The sequence below is a fragment of the Rhinopithecus bieti genome, unplaced genomic scaffold (assembly GCF_001698545.2).
Source record: "Rhinopithecus bieti isolate Rb0 unplaced genomic scaffold, ASM169854v2 scaffold_1853, whole genome shotgun sequence".
In the NCBI taxonomy this organism is placed as follows: Eukaryota; Metazoa; Chordata; class Mammalia; order Primates; family Cercopithecidae; genus Rhinopithecus; species Rhinopithecus bieti.
In genome coordinates, this window is record NW_016804151.1 from 4,214,009 (window position 1) to 4,228,055 (window position 14,047).

At 43.3% G+C, this 14,047-nt stretch overlaps 1 protein-coding gene across 1 annotated transcript in view; it reads left to right on the top strand.

Moving 5' to 3' along the window:
• The window catches only part of TNN (tenascin N), a 117,001-nt gene that overhangs the window by 80,769 nt on the left and 22,185 nt on the right, over positions 1 to 14,047 (top strand). The window contains exons 12-14 of the mRNA XM_017866961.1: positions 5,158 to 5,424; positions 7,134 to 7,397; positions 11,665 to 11,928. Of these exons, the coding sequence (XP_017722450.1) occupies positions 5,158 to 5,424; positions 7,134 to 7,397; positions 11,665 to 11,928 (795 nt within the window). The remainder of the gene's footprint in view (positions 1 to 5,157; positions 5,425 to 7,133; positions 7,398 to 11,664; positions 11,929 to 14,047) is intronic.

Here is a 14,047-nt window from a genome sequence, read left to right on the forward strand (position 1 = left end):
TTTTTTTTTTTTTTTTTTTTTTTTTTTTTTTTTTTTTTTGCTAGTTCTTTGCTGGTGTATAGAAACACTATTGATTTTTACATGTTAATTTTGTATCGTGAAACTTTATTGAATTTATCAGTTCTAAGAGTGTTTTGGTAGAGCTTTTTAGGGTTTTCTGTATATAAGATCATATTATCTGCAAACAGGGACAATTTGGCTTCCTGTTTTTCAATTTGGATATTCTTTATTCCTTTCTGTTGCCTAATTGCTCTGGCTAGGACTGCCAGTACTATGTTGAATAAGAGTGGTAAGAGTGGTCATCCTTGTCTTGTTCTGGTTCTTAGAGAAAAGCTTTCAGTTTTTCCCCAATCAGTGTATTGTTAGCTGTGGGTTTGTCTTATATGGACTTTAGCGTGTTGAGGTATGCTTCTTTTATATCCAACTTGTTAAGGGTTTTTGTCATGAAACCTTGTTGAATTTTATCAAATGCTTTTTACATCTGTTGAGATGATCGTATTATTTTTATTCTTTATTCTGTTTATGTGATGTGTCACATTTATTGATTTGTGTATGTTGAACTATTCTTGCATCCCTGGGATAAATCTCACTTGTATCCTCTTGCTGAATTGATCTCTTTTTCTTTACATAATAACCCCCTTTTGCCTCTTTGTATACTTTTGACTTAAAAAATCTGTTTAATCTCATATAAGCATAGCTACTCCTGTTTGCTTTTGGTTTCTGTTTACATGGAATATCTTTTTCCATCCCTTCACTTTGCATCTGTATGTGTTTCCACGGGTGAAGGAAGATTCACACAAGTGGGTCATTTTTTAAAGACCCATTCAGCCAGTCTTTTTTTTTTTTTTTTTTTTTTTAGGCAAAACCTCACTCTGTTGCCCAGGCTGGAATGCAGTGGTGTAATCTCGGCTCACTGCAACCTCTGCCTCTCAGGTTCAAGTGATTCTTCCACCTCAACCCCTCAAGTAGCTGGAACTATAGGTGTGTGCCACCACGTCTGGCTAATTTTTTTCTGTGTGTGTATTTTTAGTGGAGATGGGATTTCACCATGTTGGCTAGGCTGGTCTCAAACTCTTGACCTTCAAGTGATCCGCCTGCCTCGGCCTCCCAAAGTGCTGGGATTACAGGCATGAACCCTGTGCCCGGCCTCAGCCAGTCTATCTTTTAAGTGGGGAATTTAATCCATTACATTCAAGGTTGTTATTGATAGGACGGGAGTGACTCTTGTCATTTGTAAATTGTTTTCTAGATTATTTTGTATATCTTTTGTTAATTTCTTCTTCTATTATTGTTTATTATTGTGGTTTGGTAGGTTTTTGTAGTGTTGAGACTTGATCCTTTTCTCTCTCCTTTGTGTATCTGCTCTGCCAGTGAGTTTATACTTTTCTGTGTTCTCATGATTGTGATTATCATCTTTTTGCTTCCAGATGTAGGACTCCCTTGAGCATTTCTTGTACAGCCAGTTTAGTGGTGAGGGGTTCCCTCAGTTTTTGCTTTTCTGGGAAAGACTTTGTTTCTCCCTCATTTCTGAAGAATAGACTTGTTGGGTATGGTATTCTCAGTTGACAGTTTTTTTCCCCCCTTTCAGGTACATGGACTATATCATCCCTTTCTCTCCTGGTCTATAAGATTTCTGCTAGAAATTTATAGTTAGTCTAGTGGGAATTCCCTTATATGTGACCTAACACTTTTCTTTTACTGTTTTGAGAATTTTCTCTTTGTCTTTGACTATTAACAACTTGACTATAATATACTTCAGGAAGGACCTTTTTTGGGTTGGATCTGTTTAGGGACTTGAGCTTCCTGGATCTGAATATTCATATCTCTCCCCAGACTTGGGATGTTTTCAGCTATTATTTCATTAAGTAGGTTTTCTATACCTTTTTACATCTTTTTTCTTTCTGGAGCTCCTATAATATGAATATTTATTCACTTAATAGTATCCCATAGGTTTTGTAGGCTTTCTTTACTCTTTTTCATTTTTATTTCTTTTTTTCTCTCACTGGGTAATGTCAAACAATTTATCTTCAAGTTCAGAGATTCCTTTTTTCTGCTAGATCAAATCTGCTGTTGCAACTCTTCATTATATTTTTAAATTTCATTCATTGAATTTGTTAGCTGTGTTTCTTTTTTGTGATATCTATTTCTTCATTGAATTTCTCATTCATATCATGTATTATTTTTCTGATTTCATCAAATTGTCTATCTGTATTTTTTGAATTTCATTAAGTTTCCTTAATATAATTATTTTGAATTCATTTTCTGACAATGTATTGATTTCTTTTTAATTGGGGTCTGTTTCTAGAGAGTTATTATGTTCCTTTGGAGGTGTCATATTTTCTTGCTTTCTTCATGTTCCGTGTGTCCCTGCATTGAGGTCTGTGTGTCTGGTGGAACAATTGCCTCTTCCAAACTTTCTAGAGTGACTTTCTTAGAGAAATACTTTTACCTTGGTTGAATTTTAATGCGCCAGTTGGGAAGGGTGGTTCGTGTAAGTTCAGTGGTATAGTCTTTGTGCAGCTTCTTTGGCTGTGTTTGACATCAACAATAACTATGAACATATCAGTGGCCTAGACTACAGAAGTTTGTGGTAGTGGTGGTGGCAGCATAGGTTGTTAATGTCCTTGGTGGCAAGGGCTGTTGTGGCAAGGGCTATTCTATTCTTATTTTCCCCATAATAGGAAGACTTAGCTGAAGGGCTCTCTCGGTGTCAGGCCTGACATGGCATAGAATCAGCTGCCATGGCACTGGGTTTCAAGTACTGGTGCTCAAAGCAACTGTGGGGCAAGTTCTTACTTAGGCTCAGGGTCTTGTGAACCTATAGTAGCACTTCAGTCTTGGGATGCAGAGTGGTCTCTGTGTCAGGGCTGGATATAGGTTGCCCATGGTGCCTAGCAGCTTGGCTTCAGGGGGTCAGGTTGTAACTGTAATTCTACCCCTGGTGGGCAGGGTGCAGCCCTGGTTTAACTTGGAAGAGAAAGAAGGGCTCTGGAAGTGTGAAACCAGTGTGCAGGATATGGCTGTAATTTTGGAACCTGCACCAATAGAGCTCAGTGGCAACTTGGATCCCTAGGGGTGAGGAATTCTGTAGTGGTGATTCTAGACTCTGCAATGGTGGGACTTGACAGTATCCCAGTCTCTGTGAGGCCAGATGCAGCAGCAGCAAGCTCCCCAAAATAATCAAGCACACTGTTTTTTGGGCTGTACCAGGGCAGGGAGCAGCACAGCAATGACTCTACTCCCTGGGAGAAGAGTGTCTCAGGAGCTCAGACTCAAGGGGCCTAGTCCAGCTCTAAAGAAGCAGAATACTAAAGCTGTCTGGCCAGTAGGGTGGGGTGTCTCAGCCAGCCACTGCTGTATTTCCCTGGGACCTAGGGTACTATGTCAGCACAGCCCTAGGACATGCAGCTGCTCAGCTTGACTGAGGCACTGATTCCCCAGCAGGCAGTGTGCCACTCCAGCTCAGTCCTGAGGGATGTGACTATTCTGGATAGCCTCAACCCCATTTTCCTGGGATATAGGGCTCTGCCAAAAGCATTGTTCACTTAGGAACTGAAACTAGTGCAGTTTCAGCTCAGGCCCCTATGGGTAGGACGCTGCCTAGTGTGAGAGAAGTGGGTGGAGCTGTTTTACCAAAGTACTGATTCTCCAGGAAAGAGTGTACAGCTTCAGCTCTGGAATGAGTGGGTAGGCGATGGGGATGTGGAGTGGTTCCACTGCTGCTTGGCCCCATGGGGAAAGGTGTAACAGTTGCTCACAGCTCTGCTTGGAGATGTCAGGTCACTGAGTGGTGATGTCTCAGCAGCAGTTTACCCTCAGGGATGAAGGGGTGAATGGCTACTCACCCCCAGAGCAAGACACATTCCAACAGTAGTCCCGGTTCCAAGATGCCAAGACGGTGTAGCACAGTAGCCATGCAGGCCACAGAGGATGGGGCACAGTGTTGGCTCCATCTCTAAGGAGCATAGTTGTGTGCCTGTAGGCAGCTCCCTCAGCTGGGCTTAGTGCCTGTGAGAGCTGTAGGAGGTCCCAATGATGATGATGGTAGATGTACAAGGTGCTGATAGGGGCTACTGGGATCTTCTTGCTTACCTTTTGCTGTAGGGAGAAGTTCTTCCTGGTTTCCAGCTGCCCTTAGCTGGGCAATGGAGTGCTGGGATCCCAGGGTTTCCTTCTGTTCTCTATGTGGCTATCCTGAGTTTCTGTGCTTACCAGAGTTTCTGTTTCTCCTTTGACACAATCCTGCACTCTCCTTTAGTTTTTTAAAAATATTGTTGTTTATTCTTTCTTGTAGTTGTTTTTGTGCAGAAGATGAGTGTCAGGGATTTCTAATTGGCCATCTTGCTGACGTCACACTAGGAAACATGTTATTAACTCATATAATACTCACAGTAATTCTGTAGAATATGTACTAATATTATTTTTCCCTGCCTTTTTTTCTTTTGTGGAGAAAATTGAGGCAGAGAGGTAAGTTTGCCCTTAATTATGTTTTAAATTATAGAGTAAATATTCTGTGGCTTCAGAGTGGTAAACACTATAATACTTTAACATTTTCAAAGCCCCTTTGCTACATAACATTTTTTTCTCTTGGTTTACAGAGCTACTCAGAGTGGTAAGTGCAATAATCATTAACAACCGCTTTTAACAAATACAGAAGTAAAGTAAAGCAATTTGCCCAAAGTCACAAAAACAAGTTAGTAAGTTATGAAATTAGTTACATGCATGGAATATTCATGCTTGAAGGAATCTTAAAAGTTTATCAAACCCAAACCTCAGATTTTACAGATGAAGAAGCTGAGGCCCAGCCAGCAGCAACTGAACTGTCCAGGGCCACAGCTGGCAGATGGCAGAGCTGGGATTAGACTGCTAGTAACCTGGCTCCACCCTGCACCTCTACTCTGCCTCTCTGGGCTGGAACTAGAACCCAGTTCTTCTGACTTTGGATTTAGTACTCATACCACTCTCCTGTGCTGCTTTATTGAAAATCCAAGAATCCAGCTGTGGGGATAAGGTCTACATCCATGAAACGACTAAAAACCAGCATGTGATATGGAGAAACCATAAGAACAGGAAACTGCCTCACCACAAGTGAAATGCCCAGATCTCACTCTTTGCTACCTGTTAATAGTGTTTATTGATCAGCAATTTTTTTTTCAGACATTGACAGCCCCCAAAACCTGGTGACTGACTGGGTGACAGAGAATATGGCCACTGTCTCCTGGGACCCAGTGCAGGCCACTATTGACAGGTATGTGGTGCGCTACACCTCTGCCAAGGATGGAGAGACCAGGGAGGTTCCGGTGGGGAAGGAGCAGAACAGCACTGTCCTGACAGGCCTGAGGCCTGGTGTGGAGTACACGGTGCACGTGTGGGCCCAGAAGGGGGCCCAGGAGAGCAAGAAGGCTGACACCAAGGCCCAGACAGGTAAGGAGCATTGTTCTTTGGGAATATAAGAGCTTTCATGCTAAGTCAATGGATGACAAGTTTTGTTTTCCTTCTCCGACATTGGCAGGAATCAATGATTAATGGAAGAGTGGGATGGCATCCATTCTTTCATGACAGATTGAACACACCATCCCTCATTTTCCTTTAACTAGTTTCCTTGCAAGTCAGGGCCACATGGCAGTCTCCAAGCTATGATTACATGGTCATGTCCATCAGTTCCTCTTCTGATTGCATGGATCTTTTGCTGTAGACAGTATCAAGGGTCTCTTAGTGAGTCTGTGAGTGGAAACAGAAAATGAAAATCAAATTTTGTCAATAATAATAGTATGCTGAAAATTTGACTTTAAGAATGTAGACGTCACATCTGCCATAGCAAGGAGACGTATATCATTTGGTTTATGACAAATGAATCATATTATAACTATAAAACAAATTTATAACTAGAAATTATGATAAGTTCTATGAAGGAGATGACACGGTGGAGATATAGAGAATAATGAAGTAGTGATGTTTCTCAGATAGGATGGGTAAATAGCAATAGGATACACATGACCAAAACAACCAAATAACTGTTGCTTAAACAAGAAAAGAGCATGTTCCCCTCTGTGGAACAGCCGAGTATACGTTGGCCAGAGTTTTGAGGATAAGGACAGCTCTTGCGTTATATTCTTATTTTAGTGGAAGTGATATCTAACCATATTTTGTACAGTGATTTAATCAGCAAACCAGCATGATGAGTGAATCTATGATATACTAGAGAATATTCAGCCAGGGTTTTACTTTTTGCTGATTTATTTAATAATATATAGTAAGCACTTTCCATGTGTCCTGCCCACTACTAGGCACTGGGAACACAGGAGAATAGGATGCTGCCCTTTTCCTCCAGGGGCTTACATTTAGGGGTGGCTTTTAGAATCTTCTAGTATGAAATAGGAGGTCTTTACTGACATGATGCCAGACACAAAATTGTTAGTTTGTTGTGAGCAGAGACCATGTATTTCCCGACTCTGAATTCTGCACACTGTCTAGAACATTTCGTGCACAGAGTTGGGGCTTGATATACCCTTTCTAGATGAATAAAAGATTTGTTTTGCTGGCCAGGCGCAGTGGCTCAAGCCTGTAATCCCAGCACTTTGGGAGGAGGGCCGAGACGGGGGCGATTCATTGACGGGTCAGGAGATCGAGACCATCCTGGTAACACGAGTGACATCCCGTTCTCTAACTAAAAAAAAAAAAAAAAAATAAAAAACTAGCCGCGGTGAGGTGGCAGGTGCCTGTTTAGGTTCCCAGCACTCGGGAGGCTGAGGCAGGAGAATGGCAGAATGGGCGTAAACCCGGGGAGGCGGAGCTTCAGTGGAGCTGGGGACCGGCCCACTGCACTCCAGCCTGGGCGGACAGAGTGAGACTCTGGTTTTCTCAAAAAAAAAAAAAAAAAAAAAAAAAAAGATTTGTTCGTTGCTAAAGACTTTGGTAGAGGTAATCTGATCTATTTTGCTTTCTACTTGAGGAGCCAGGTGTATCTCGGGGGATAAGATGATGTCCATGAAACAGCTAAAAACGAAACAAGAGCATATGAGGCGGAAACCCCATAAAACATGAAAGGGTTTCACCCCACGCAAAATGGTCTTGAGTTTCTGCACTCCGGGACCTGTTCATAGTGCATATTGATCAGCATTTTTTTTTTCCAGACATTGACAGCCCCAAAAACCTGGTCACTGACCGGGTGACAGAGAATACAGCCACTGTCTCCTGGGACCTGGTGCAGGCCACCATTGACAGGTATATGGTGCGCTACACATCTGCCAATGGAGAGACCAGGGAGGTTCCAGTGGGGAAGGAGCAGAGCAGCACCGTCCTGACGGGCCTGAGGCCGGGCGTGGAGTACACGGTGCACGTGTGGGCCCAGAAGGGGAACCAGGAGAGCAAGAAGGCTGACACCAAGGCCCAGACAGGTAATAGGAGTGAAGAGAAGAGCAAACCGGGGTAGTTAATGCAGGTTGATCTATTGCAGCTGAGTGGTGATGCAGCTGCTTTTGGTATCTGTAACCGCAGGGCTGCAGAGTGTTTTAGGAGAGTTTGCTGTAAAAAAAAAAAAAAACAAAAAATAAAACAAAAACTTTCATTCACCTAAAGAAAGAACAAAGTGTTACAGGATACAGGAAAGGGGTCCCAATCCAGACCCGTAGAAAGGGTTCTTGGATCTCATGCAAGAAAGAGTTCAGGGCGAGTCCATAGAGTAAAGTGAAAACAAGTTTATTAGGAAAGTAAAGGAATCAAAGAATCGCTACTAGCCATAGGCAGCGCAGCCCCGAGGGCTTCTAGTTGTCCATTTTTATGGTTATTTCTTGATGATATGCTAAACAAGAGGTGGATTATTCATACCTCCCCTTGTTAGACCATACAGGTGACTTTCTGACATTGTCATGGCATTTGTAAAGTGTCATAGCGCTGGTGGGAGTGTAGTAATCAGGATGACCAGAGGTCACTCTCATTGCCATCTTGGTTTTGGTGGGTCTTGGCTGCCTTCTTTACTGCAGCCTGTTTTATCAGCAAGGTCTTTATGACCTGTATCTTGTGCCGACCTCCTGTCTCATCCTGTGACTTAGAATGCCTTAACTGTCTGGGAATGCAGCCCAGTAGGTTTCACCCTTATTTGACCCAGTTCCTGTTCAAGATGGAGTTGCTCTGGTTCAAGCGTGTCTGAAAAACTATAATAATGGACCCAGTGGGAGCAGTCCCACGAATGTCTTTTCCCACGAATGTCTTAGAACTCTTTCCAAAGCCTGTGTTTTCAGTCATTGTGTCTCTCAGCTATAGACAATTATAGAAAATAATGTAAAACCAATATAAAATTCTTAAAACCACTGATTAAAAACCTGTTTTGTGGCAAGCTGTTTTGTGTAGGTTTGACTGAATAGACGCTGTGTGATAGAAAGGAGCAAGTATTCACCTGGGCGGCTGGAGCCCTGTTTCCTTGCAGGAGGCAACTGACTTTTAATGAGCATCGTCTAAGTGCCAGGCCTGGGGACCAGTGGTGAACAAAACAAATATCTCTACTCTCTTGAAGTCTAGTGTGAAGATAGACAATAAATAAGAAAACACATTTAAACCCATAAATTGTGCTAAGTTCTGTGAAGGAGATGAACGTGGTATAGGTATAGAGAATTACAGGGTAAGGATGTCTTGTAGATGGGAAGGGTGAGTAGTAATAGGATTGCTATGCTATTGCTATACGTTGACAGAAACACTCAAACAACAGTTGCTTCAGCAGGAAAGGAGTGTATTCCTCTCTGAAGAATGGCCAGGGCTGATACGGTCGCTCCTCATCCAGGAGACCCAGGCTTCTTCTGTGATTGTTGCTTAGTCATCCCTAGCAAGTTGCCCTCCTTTACCTAGTCACCACCCTGTCTGCAGTGTAGCCAGTGGGAAGAGGCATGCTGAAGGTCAGGGCATCACTGGGACATTGTACACATCAGCCCTTCTCATGTTCCATTGCCAGGTCCCAGACAGACCTCACTGCACAAAAGGCTAGGAAATGAGGTCTTTAGCTGGATGGCCCTGTGCCCAGCTTTACTTCAGTTATGCTATCCTGTCCAACACAGCAGCTGCTAGCTACATGTGGCTATTAAAATTATTTTTATTTTTATTTTATTTTCAGAGACAGGGTCTCATTCTGTTAGCTAGGCTGGAGTACAGTAGTATTATCACTGTTCACTGCAGGCTTGACCTCCTGGGCTCAAGCCATCCTCCCACCTCAGCTTCCCAAGTAACTGGGACCATGGGCACATGCCACTAAGCCTAGCTAATTTTTAATTATTTTTAGAGATGGGGTCTCACTATGATGAACTCCTGGGCTCAAGTGATCCTCCTGCCTTGGCTTCCCAAAGTGCTGGGATTACAGGCATGGGTCACCATGCCCAGCCTAAATTTTAATTAATTAAAAATAATTAAAATAAAAAATTTTCTTATTTGGATTAGCCACATTTCAAATGGTCAGTAGCCACATGTGACTAATGGCTACAGTATTGGACTGTGCCGATTATAGAATACTTTCATCATTGCAGAGAGATCTGTTGGACAGTGAGTATGCTTATAGAAGAAGGGGGAGAATGGATGTTGGCGAAAACTAGCCATTTCTGGCAGAGGGAACGGTATATGTGATGTCCCTCAGCTGGAACAGTACCGGGGATGGTTGGAAAATGAGAAGAGGCTGGTTTTGCTGGAGCATAGTGGGTGGGAGAGCAAGTAGCCTGAGATGAGGAGGGAGGAGCAGGGGCAGGTCAGCCAGGACCGTGTGGTGCTTAGAGGACAAAGTGGGCTATATTTATTAATACTAGAAGAGTGATATGATGCAGTGTTCATTTAAAAAACACTTTCCAGGCCACAGTGAGGAGAGTAAATGGATAAAATGACAAGGATAGAAGTGGGGAGATTCGTAGAGAAGCTGCTAGAAAAGTCTGGGTGAAAAATGCTGATTGTCTAGATAAGTGTGATGGCAAAAGAGATAGAGAAGAGGGGATGTCTGGAATATATTTTTGAGGTATGGATGATAATACCTGTTGATAGATTTGAGGTAGGAAGAAAATGAGGACTCAGGTATGACCTGTGTTATTTATTTGAGCAACATGGGAGATTGAACTACCATTTCTTGAGAGGGGAGACTGAGAAATAAAAAGTTTGGGGAGGAACATCAAGACTTTTAAATATTTAGGTTCAAGATATTTGTGAGATTCCTTGTTAATTGAGTGATTCATTTATTGATTACATAAATATGTATTGAGTGTCTAATACAGGCCAGGCACTGTGGTGGAGATGCAGTTGTATAAACTAGTGAGGGGCTCAGAATTAATAGATATTGTGGAGCAATTAGCATCTAGTTGGTATTTAAAGCCACGGGCATGAGTGAGATCACCTAGGCGGAAAAGCAGAGAGAGGAAAAGAGGGAGCTTTGGGACAGGTGCAGTGGCTCTCACCTGTAATCCCAGAATTTTGGGAGGCTGAAGTAGGTGAATTGCTTGAGCTCAGGAGTTTAAGACCAGCCTGGTGAAATCCTGTCTTTACAAAAAAAAATACAAAAATTGGCTGAGTGTGGTGGCATGCACCTGTATTCCCAGCTACTCAGGAGGCTGAGGTGGGGGGATTGTTTGAGCCTGGGAGGACAAGGCTGCAGTGAGCTATCATGGCACCACTGCTCTCCAGCTTGGGTGAAAGAGCGAGACTCTGTATCAACAAAACAAAACAAAGCAAACAACAAAGAAAGGGAGCTTTGGGTGCTCCAATGTTTGAAGGTTGCTGACAAATGACTGAAGAAGAGCCAGTGAGTTAGGAAAATCAAGGGAGTGTATAGTCATGGAAGCCAAGGGTTGAGAGTGTTTCAAGAAGGAGGGTGTGGATCAGCTCTGCCAAATGCCACCCAGAAGCAGTGTAAAGTTGAGAATGGCAAGTATCCATTAGAGGTGGCAATACGGATGTTGTTGGTGACTTAGACTAGCAGATTTAGTTGTGTGGCATAGAAAGATGCAAACACGATTGATTGGAGAGTAAGCAGTGAAGTTAAGGTATGTAGACATTTCTCTTGAGACAATCTGTCAGTTTAGGGTTGCAGAGAAATGGAATGATATGGGGGAGGATGGGGGATTCTAGACCTTGCTTGTCTGGGACTGATGACAGAGAAGAAGAGACTGATGACACAGGAGAGAAAGGGCAGATCCACAGCAAAGTCCTTGAGAGGATGGGAGGGCCCAAAATTCAGAGTGAAGAGTCTTGGCTTTAACATAAGATGTCAACAGGAACTTAGCCTGTACCCTCCATTTCCCTGGGCCTGCACTCTCCTCCCCTTGTATAAGTCAGAAAGGTTGGAGGATATGACCTCGGCTCTCAAAGTAACTAGATACCAGGGAGATCAGAAAAGAGGTTATATCCACAGCAGTTTTGGTGGCTCGTCTTGTTGCTTAGCAAGTTTTATTGTTATTTTCATGAGAATTACAAGGACAGAAGTTTTTTATATATAAAAACTGGGAGAAGATCTGATTCCTTCCAGTTTTCTGTCCAGTGGTTTGTTTCCTTGGAAATGGAGACCAGGGGCCTTTGACTCGTGTTTTAAGTGGAATTCTACCATTATTAATGATAACATGATGGAGAGCTCCTGGTGATGGGGTGGTAAGATGGGATGCCCTCCTTTGTTCTAAAGTTCAGTCTTTTCTAAATCTTTTTAAAAAGAAATTGACAGCCCCAAAAACCTGGTGACTGACCGGGTGACAGAGAATATGGCCACTGTCTCCTGGGACCCGGTGCAGGCCACCATTGACAAATATGTGGTGCGCTATACCTCTGCGGACGGAGAGACCAGGGAGGTTCCCGTGGGGAAGGAGCACAGCAGCACCGTCCTGACGGGCCTGAGACCAGGCATGGAGTACTTGGTGCACGTGTGGGCCCAGAAGGGGGACCAGGAGAGCAAGAAGGCTGACACCAAGGCCCAGACAGGTACTGAGAGGGACCAGGCCAGGGGAACCCCTTACACTTACCAGGAGAGAACCTTCCTCCATGGGCTGGGGAAGGGAGCAGGAGGGTGGTTGCTTTACCCGAGGGCATTCTTCAAAGTGGTTCCTTTTTTATGTCTTTGAGATAATTAAGTTGACCCAACAGCGCAGCTAAGAGAGTGTAGAGGGAGTACTGGTGTCAAAGGCGGCCTCCCTCACCCCTCCACCTGGCCCAGCGCTCAGACTCTCCACACTTGCTATGGAGAAAGTGGTTGGGCCTTAGCTGCAGTTGGGAGAAGATAGAGGCAGGAGCCTCTTCTGTTTCCATCTTCCACAATGGAGTCAAAGGGGGTGCATCTTTCTCCATTCCATCCTCAGTTGATGAGGAAAGGCACCTGAACTGCATGTATTTTGTGTGTGTGATGGGGCCTCTGGTCTTGGCGGAGCATCAGGGAGGTCAGAACCCAGAAGCACTTGGAAGACAGCACTGTACCCACCCTGAGGTCTGTGGGCCTCTTCAGGCAGTGCGGGCAAGGTCTGTCCATTCCATCCATGGTTGAATGCACCAAATGTTGCCACGGGACCTAGAGATGTCTTGAATTTCTCTATGATCTTTATTAGTTAAAATTAACTTGCATTTTTAATCTAAAAAGTAATATATGCTTGTAGTAAATATTTTCAAACTAAACAGAGATGTGTTAAAAAAAAAATGTCTGGGCACGGAGGCTCACGCCTATCATCCCGGCACTTTGGGAGATTGAGGCGGGTGGATCGTCTGAGGCCAGGAGTTTGAGACCAGCCTGACCAACATGGAGAAACCCCGTCTCTACTAAAATACAAAATTAGCCAGGTGTGGTGGCAGGTGCCTGTAATCCCAGCTACTTGGGAGGCTGAGACAGGAGAATTGCTTGAACCCAGGAGGAGGAGGTTTCAGTGAGCCAAGATTGCACCCTTGCACTCCAGCCTGGGCAACAAGAGCGAGACTCCATCTCAAGAACAAACAAACAAACAATTCTTCTCTCTGTCCTGGACTCCCTAGTACGCAGTGTTGCTCTCCAGATGCAAACAGTAGCCAGTTCTCCCTCCTTTCCTTTTTCCCACTTCCTACCTCCTTCTCCCCTTCCTTTCTCTGTTCCTTTCTCCCTTATTCCTTTCTTCTCCTCTTTCTTCTTTATCTTCTCTTGGTTTCACCTTCTCCATTTTTGAAGACAGCAATAAAAAAAAATTCTTATTTTCCTGCTCCATAGAAATGTGAAAGTAACTAAGACAGACATCTCTAGTCCATAACCAGGGGGTGGTGGACAAAGAGGTGGCAGGAGATTGCTTAAGATATTAAAATAGCCACAGTTTTGCCTTGATTATGAAATCAGGAAATTCAGTTTTTCTGTGAGATGACTAGAATAAAATCCATGCCAGATGTTATGCTTTAGAAAATCAAACCAAGTTAATATTACAGAAACTCAAAATTTGTCAAAACATACTAATTCAAAACAACAGCTGTCTGATTTCTATTAAAATACTGCAATTCAGTTCTCACTGAAATGCTACTGGGTAGAAAATAGCCTGGAGGCGTCTTTTTGGGAAGTTCTAAATTAAAATAACCTTCTGTGATAATGCTTTTTCAAAAGAGAAATTTCCATTCATATCTTCTTTGTTTAAAAAAAAAAGAGCCTTCTGACCAGTTATGATGTTGACTAGTATTTTTACTGAGCTTTCGTTTTCCTGGTCTACAGTGCACACTTGCTTACACACTTGCTTTCCCTCTAGTGTTTGGGTGAGGAAGTACATAGAAGAAAAGCTCGGCTCTTCCTATATACCTTCTCTTTCCCGCCTCCCTCCCTCACCTCTTCCTTCCTTCTCTTTTCCTTCCTTCCTTCTCTTTCTCTCTTTCTCTCTTTCTCTCTTTCTTTCTTCCTTTCTTCCTTTCTTCCTTTCTTTTTCTTTCTTCTTTCTTTCTTTCTTTCTTTCTTTTTCCTTCTCCCTTTCTCCCTTTCTCTCTTTCCTCCTTTCTCTCCTTCCTTCCTTCCTTCTTTCCTTCCTTCCTTTCTTACTTTCTTTCCTCCCTTCTTCCTTTCCTTCCTTCCTTCTTTCCTTCCCTCCTTCCTCCTTCCTCCTTCCTCCTT